The sequence below is a fragment of the Stenella coeruleoalba genome (genome assembly GCF_951394435.1).
Source record: "Stenella coeruleoalba genome assembly, chromosome: 15".
Lineage (NCBI taxonomy): Eukaryota > Metazoa > Chordata > Mammalia > Artiodactyla > Delphinidae > Stenella > Stenella coeruleoalba.
Window position 1 is genome coordinate 50,259,265 of NC_137161.1, and position 7,805 is coordinate 50,267,069.

Here is a 7,805-nt window from a genome sequence, read left to right on the forward strand (position 1 = left end):
AAGGAAGCCCAACAGGATTAAGTTTTCCCACGATCACTGTGCAACAATTTTTTGAAAATACTAAGAACAACATTCTTTCAGAAAAGGTGTTTTCTCCTTAGTGTGACCTGGCTTTGCCCTTTCGAGGGATGTTGACAAGCATGTGATGGCCCTGGCTGTGGAGGAGGGCCTGGAGGCTGCAGAGTGAAGCTGGCACCGGCTCCAACGAGCCTCAGGGCTGGTCCCAGGCTGGTTTGACTGAACGAAGTGGACGAGTGTGGTTTGCGTGAAACCGTCCAGGCAGGAGGAGAGCTGCACACAGCGATGGGGAAGTGAGAACAGTCCCGGGGACGGAGGGGTGGTGCTGGGGAAGCCCCTCTGGATCCTTCTGTCCTCCCCCCACTCAGGAACGCAGCAGACGCAGGTCAAAGGTGGGATTGATGGGGTTCAAGGTGGATGTGGCTCATGCCACTCACTCAGTGGGGATGGTGGATCACATGAGATGCGTGCTCACACTCCCCTGCTCAAAACCTGGATGGGCTGCCCTCGACAGAGCCCAGGCTCCTCAGCTGGACAAGCCAGCCCTTCCCAAATTCCTATCGACCTGAGCTCCCACGAAGCTCCTCCCCAAGCCCTTTTCCAGGTTGCCCTGCCCTCGTGGAGACTCTCAGATGCGATGCGGCTGGCCGCCCACAGCCATGATGCTTCTGCCAAATACCCACTGTCTTAGGGTCTGTGAACCTTGGCAGAAATGCTGCTGTAGAAGTGAAATATCCTGGGTCCCGCATGGTGTTGTAAGCACCTGAAAGCGGGGGAGGGGAGGGTGGGAAATACCCTGTGTGGTCTTTTAGTGCTAGGGACCTCAAGAAACACTTCCTAATCAAATTAACAGTCTTCCCCCCAAAAGATGTCATCTCTCCCACCTCAATAGAATGAGATGGAGCAAGGGCTCCAAAATAGGCAAGAGGATCCTGGGAAAGAGGACGCTTTGAGAAGGGCAGCTCTCCATGAAGATGGATGCGTCCTGGGGAAGTGCCAGGGGAAGCAGAAGTCCGTGATTACAGGACCTTCCCGTGGCCACCCAGGGGTGTTTCCAGACCTAGGATGCATCCCCTGACCTTGACTCACAGACCAGGGGTGGGGGTGGGGGTTGGGGGGCGGGCAGGTGGTGGCTGGCCAAGTCTCTGAGCTGAAGGCCTGGGATTGCTGGGGCCACAGACAGCTCTGCAGAGATGGGAGCACTGCTAAGAGGCCCCAGAGACTGATTTCAGGCCCCTCTCCATGGAGCAGTGCCCTCCAGCCACCTCCTCAATGCAGAGCTGAAACCAGGCCCCTCGCGGTTCCGTCAGACCTCTCTAGTTTGTCTCCTCACTTTTTTTTTAAAAGTTATCTTTTCCAACTTTTAAAAAAATTAATTTATTTATTTATATTTGGCTGCATTGGGTCTTCGTTGACACACGCGGGCTTTCTCTAGTTGGTGAGCGGAGGCTACTCTTCATTGTGGTGAACAGGGCTCTAGGCATGCAGGCTTCAGTGGTTGCAGCACGTGAGCTCAGTAGTTGTGGCTCGTGGGCTGTAGAGCGCAGGCTCAGTAGTTGTGGCGTGCACGGGCTTAGTTGCTCCACGGCATGTGGGATCTTCCCGGACCAGGGCTCGAACCCGTGTCCCCTGAATTGGCAGGCGGATTCTTAATCACAGAACCACCAGGGAAGTCCCTGTTTCCTCACTTTTAAAATGGATTGGGGACTTCCTGGTGGCGCAGTGGTTAAGAATCCGCCTGCCAATGCAGGGGACACGGGTTTGAGCCCTGGTCCGGGAAGATCCCACATGCCACGGAGCAACTAAGCCTGTGCACCACAACTACTGAGCCTGTACTCTAGAGCCCAGGAGCCACAACTACTGAGCCTGCATGCCGCAACCACTGAAGCTTGCGTGCCTAGAGCCCGTGCTCCGCAACAAGAGAAGCCACCGCAATGAGAAGCCCGTGCACTGCAACGAAGAGTAGCCTCGCTTGCCGCAACTAGAGAAATCCCACGCGCAGCAACGAAGACTCAATGCAGCCAAAAATAAATAAAATAAAAAAAAATAAATTTGCTTAAAAAAAAAAGAATATTAAAAAAAAACATGATTCTATCATACAACCCAGCAATTCCATGGCTAGGTATCCACTCAAGAGAAACAGAAGCATATGCCTACACAACCCTTCACATGAGACTGTGCACAGAATCTTCACTCACAAGGGCCCCCAACTGGAAACCACCCAAGTTTCCATTGACTGATGTACAAAACAAACAAAACAAAACATGGTCCATTACAACATAAGGTCATTCAGCCATACAAAGGAACGCAGCACTGACACACAACAACACAGATGAAACTATAAAACACGATACTCGGTGAGAGACGCCAGACACCAAGGATCACACAGTGAATGAGTCCATTTATGTGAAACGTCCAGAGCAGGCAAATCCACAGAAACGGAAAGCAGGTGAGTGGGTGCAGAGCTGGGGGAGGGGCTGGGTGGGGACAGGAGTGACCCCAACAGGCATGATTTCTTGGGGGGGGGCAATGGAAATGTTCTAAAACTGGATCGTGATGATGGTTGCACACTCGATAAATTTACTGAAAATCTTTGAACTGCACATTTAAAATGGGTGAATTTCATAGTATGTAAATTATACCCCGATACAGACTCTTTAAAAGCATTGCCCACCCGGGCTTCCCTGGTGGTGCAGTGGTTAAGAATCTGCCTACAAATGCAGGGGACACGGGTTCAAATCCTGGTCCGGGAAGATCCCACATGCCGCGGAGAAGCTAAGCCCGTGCTCCACAACTACTGAGCCCGTGTGCCACAACTACTGAAGCCTGCACACCTAGAGCCCGTGCTCTGCAACAAGAGAAGCCACTGCAATGAGAAGCCCGCGCGCCACAATGAAAAGTAGCCCCCACTCTCTGCAACTAGAGAGAAAGCCCACACACAGAAATGAAGACCCAATGCAGCTAAAAATAAATAATTAAAAAAAAAAAAGCATTGCCCACCCATCCTTAATGTGTGTTTCTGAGTAGCTTGCTCCCTCTGCAGGCCCCCTTCCCAGCAGCTCTAGTGGCCTTACCAGCTGCCACAGAACCCTGATGGAACCCCCAGGGCGAAGGAGCTGTGGGGCCAGGAAATGGACTCCCCAGCCCTTCTCATGAGAGATGTTGGAACAAGGAGCAGTCAAAGAGAAACTTTCTCAAGCCACATGGAGAGAGGACCACAGAAGTTAATGCAAGGAAAATAAGAGTTCTCCAGGAGCCAGCCTGTGGTTGCCCCAATCCCATGCCCAAGGAGAGGCAGAGCTGAAGCGCAGCTCTGCCATGTGGCAAGTTGGGCTGTGTTGAAATGACTTCCTACTATGGGGGGTGTTGGTTGGTGTAAGAATGCCGCAGAGAGGGAAAGAATGCAGTCATGGGGATCCTGAGGCCCGGCTCTGCCTGTGGGCCCTCCCCCAACCCTGTGGAATACCCACATCCTATGTTAGAGAGCAGGTGTGCCTGGCCCAGGCCAGAGGCAGCAGCCTGATCCTCAGTGTGGGTGGGGGGCCCTCTATGGAATGTGCTGGGGTCGGGGGTGGCCGAGAGTGGCTGAAGACTTGCTCTTCCCGCCAGCCCACCGTGTGAGCACAGCTGCTGTGTAGCGAGGCCTCAGGAACAGAGCTGTAGGCAGGTGCAGTTCACCCTTTGCACGAATCCGTCTACCGATGCGGCGTTGGCCAGTGTTAGGACGGCACCCATCAGGAACTCCTTCCCAGTGGCCAGGTTTGAGACCTCCCTGGGGACCAGCACCCGGTGCCATATGGCCAGGCCTGCTAGGCTCCCCACAAAGGCCTCAGGGCCATCAAACCCGCCCCCAATGCTCTCGTGCTCCTGGCCTAGCATGAGGGAGCCCCCCGGAGGAATCTCATAGCCTTCCCCAAAGCGGGAGCCAGTGGCCACTAGCCTTCGGCCCATGTGGAGCCAGTACCTGCCCAGGCCCAGAATGGACGTCCAGATGACACACACATGGTGCCAACAGCTGTCTGGCAGTGGCTGGAGGGGCAGCTCCCTGAAGGCCGGGTCTCCAATCACAGAGTGGATGGAGCCGGGGGGCAGGGAGTCTCGGCCATGCAGAACCAGCTTGTCATTTTCTTTGCTGGTGTACGAGAGGAGGGTGCCCAGGTGGCCCAAGGCTGTGCAGACCCAGCTGCAGACAGACAGGGCCCGTAGGCCAGTGAAGAAGCCGGGCGGAAGAAGATCACATTCACAGTGGACGCGTTCGGAAAGATGAGTGCAGGGCCCACGTTGCAAACTAGAAACAGAGGGGCGAGAGTCAGCCCACACTGCAAGGGGCAGCGGCTCACTTATTCTCACGTGATCAGCCTCTTACCGGTGGGAGGACTGAGAAGAAGGACACCTGGCTGAGCCACACTCCTCACCAGCAGGGGGCCCTGGATGAGTGTCTGTGGCTGCTGGAACAAATCCCCACAAACACAGTGGCTCAAAACAACACAAATTTGGCATCTCACAGTCTGGAGGTCAGAAGTCCCTGCAGGTCTCCCCGGGCTTAAAATCACAGTGTGGGCTGAGCTGGTTCCTCTGGAGGCTCCAAGGAGAAGCCCTTTGCTGCCCTCTGATGTCTGCTCCTGCCCTTGTATCTGCATCCCTGACACTGAGCCTCCTGCCTCCCTCTTATAAGGACCCTGTGATGACACTGGTCCACGGGATAATCCAGGATCAGCTCCCATCTCAAAATCCTTAATCACACCGGAAAGTCTTCTTGTCACGTGAAGTGACACATCCACAGGGTCTGGAACCAGGACATGGACATCTTTGGGGGCTTCCTGCTGACCAGACTTCCTGCCAGATCTGCTTGCCAGAAGAGTAGGCGGGGCAGGGGTGGGGCACCCAGCCAGAAGCTGGGGGCAGAGCCAGGGAACGCACATTTCTAGGCCACTGGCCCCTTGGGTTCCAGGGTGGAGGGCGTTCTGTGGCCAGCCCCCACCTCCTCTCTTCACCTGGGGGCTTTTGTCATAATCTTTGGCAGTGGTCCTCAATTGGAGATGACTGTGCCCCTGGGGGACATCTAGCAGTGTCTGCGGACAGTTTCGGTTGTCAGAACTTTGGTGGCCCCCAAACCTACAGCCCCCCTTTCCCGGGACCCCTGGTGGTGCCCTCCAGGTCAGCCCATCAGCCCTGTCTTACTGGTGAGGCCCCTAGAACCACACAGATGGGGAGGGACCTGCTTCAGATTAATGGGCCCTGTGGGCTGCAAGGCCAGACAGGGAGCAGCCTGGTCACAGCTGAGAGTTCAAGCTGAGCGGGCATCTAGTAGTCGGAGGCCAGGGATGCTGCTTAACACCGTTCAATGCCCTGGACGCTCCTACAACTAGGGACTACCCGACCCCAGACGCCAGTACAGTAGTGCCGCCATAGAGAAACCCTTACCTGGAGATGAGAGGTGGCAAAGCAGAACCGGCTTTGCAAAGGCCGGGGGGCCTCCATTGGTGGGCACAGACCCCATGGGATGCAGGCCAGGGCCCTGCAGAGAGGGTTCCTGCTGGCTACGACTGAGGACGTCCTTGGGACCCCACCAGCCCTGACCAGGGTGATCACCAACTCTGAGTGGGCATTTACTGCCTGCGGGCAGCACCTCACTGGTGTGTGCATTGGGTGGCCTGACCTGCAGGCAGGTCATCACCTGGACGGTTCCTTTCTTTGAGGGCGGGTTTTGTGGGGTGTAAAGCAGTGTCTTCTCCGCTAAGCCTGGGGAGAAGTCCTCCTGGAGGGGACTGGAAGCCTAAGGAGGCACCAGAGGGAAAAGTGGACACTGATGGGGAAGGGCAGGCCACGGTGCTTACTCTCTCCTGGGCTCTCGGTGGGCCACGTCTGCTGGCTGCCTGGGCCTGGGGACTCCTGCGTCTCTTGGAGACAGCGAGCGAAGTCCAGAGGTGGGTCCCTGAGCTCAGGCGGAGCTCTGGGTGCCTGCCTGCCTGCCTGCCTGCAGCTGTGGGGAGCTTGGGCTCGATGGTCTAGGTGGGGCCGGGGTCACGCGCAGGGCGGCGGTGCCAGGGCTGGCTACTTGCAGCCGCCCCTTGAAAGCTGCCAGCCTGGCGCCCTGGCTCTGGACGAGGGGCATCAGGCGAGCCAGCATGCCGTGCACGGCCCGCACGTCCAGGGCCAGCAAGAGAGGGCGTTCCTCTGCTCCTCCTGCCCCTTCCTCTCCTGGGCGCGCTGCTTGCTCCTCTCACTCAGGGCGGCGCCCAAGGCCAGCAGCCTGTTGTCCACCTTCTGGCCTCTGCACTGAGTCTTCCACACCCAGGTCTTGAGGTGGCCCAGGTCGCCCTGCACGGCGGCCTGCAGCTGGCTGAGTGCCAGGGCCACGGCCTGGCTCTCGTGGGCCAGGCTCCAGAACCAGGCCTCCATGATGAAGGACAGGTTGTAGTTGCTGGCGATGCCCTGCAGGTGCTTTAGGGTTGCCTCTTGGAACCTCCAAAACTGTAGAGAGGACACAAGCACTCCTGGGGATTAGATCCTCAGGGCAACGCGGTGAGGCGGCTGATCACTGCCACTAGCCCCCTCGCACCAAGCTAGAGCTCGCAGCGGCAGACAGCCCCAGGTCTGTGTTGCAGTGGGTGAGGGCGCCACAGGCGGCTCCCATCCCTCCCCGAGCGCCACACTCTTTACCCCTCGACCCTCAGGGTCCTACCTGCCAGCGAGATGGCTGTGCATGGGGATCAAAGTGGGGAGTGCTTGGCGCAGCCCTGATGCCTGCAGGGCATCCGGGAACTGGCCACGGACCCGGACAGGAGTCTCTGCTCTGTGGGGGACCCGGGACATTGCTCCCCATGCCCAGCGGGCTGGCCCCCACCACCCCAGCACACCTGCAGCTACACTCCTCAGGTGGCCCCCAGCTCCACCCACCCTCAGCTGGCTCGGCTTTAGAACAAACTCCCCAAACCCATTTTGCTATTCCAGCCATAGGTGAAAACAGGCAGCCGATAAGACCTGCAAACTCTACGCTGAGCCCATAGAGCACAGAAGCTTACTACTGTTTCTATGACTTCTGTGCTTTGTCTGGTGTCAGTTAAAAAAACTCTACTGCCCCCAACAGTGGGTATACTCACCTGTGCTTCTAGTCTACAGAGCCTCTCAAGTGCGGTTTCTTGCAACAAAGCCCCACATAGATATATGGGCACAAAAATGAGGAAGAAAGGCAGGGTTTTCCTCCCCAGGCAGCCCATTTTGAGAAGGAGCGAGAGGCACCCCGGCTGCAGGAGAAGCCATCTGCTTGGAGCTCCTGCCTCCCCCACGCTTGCCCACCTCTCCTGGGCAGTGGTTTTCCTTCTTCCTCTCTGGCTTGCAGTCAGGTACCTCCTGACACCTTAACAAAAGGCATTTGCTCTGAAGACTTGGAGGTTCCCAAGGACACAAGCTTAAAACAGATGCGAACAGTTTCTTTGGAAAATAACTCTACTGGGTGCAAGCTCTGGTCCAGCTGGCTCAGAGGCAGACAGGGGCGATTGTTTTAGCAGGACCACACGGACTCATGTTCCCAGAGAAGTTGAAGCAGGACACGGATCCCAGTGGGGGCCGGGGAGTCCTTAGAGCCAAGTCTGCATCAGGGACAGCAGATCCGATGAGGCCCCTCTCTTGCCCTTGGACAAGGCAAAGGAAATGGGATTGGAGCCACTTACATTTGTCTTGGGGCCCAGGTTGTGTAGTGGGCTGAGTGGTAGGTCTCAGTCCTAACCCTGGTGCCTGTGAATGGGAGTTTATTTGAAAAAAGGGTCTTTGCAAATGTAATTAAG

General features: G+C 56.5%; 1 protein-coding gene across 1 annotated transcript; it reads right to left on the reverse strand.

Annotated features, from left to right (window-relative positions):
• Positions 1–3,646: 3,646 nt before the first annotated feature.
• Positions 3,647–6,655, reverse strand: PTX4 (pentraxin 4; the record flags this gene model as incomplete). The annotated part of the gene is given in 6 exon segments (XM_079945449.1): positions 3,647–4,244; positions 4,247–4,306; positions 5,856–5,988; positions 5,990–6,180; positions 6,183–6,492; positions 6,581–6,655. Coding segments are annotated over 6 exon segments (1,350 nt in total). The 3' UTR covers positions 3,647–3,663.
• Positions 6,656–7,805: the final 1,150 nt, after the last annotated feature.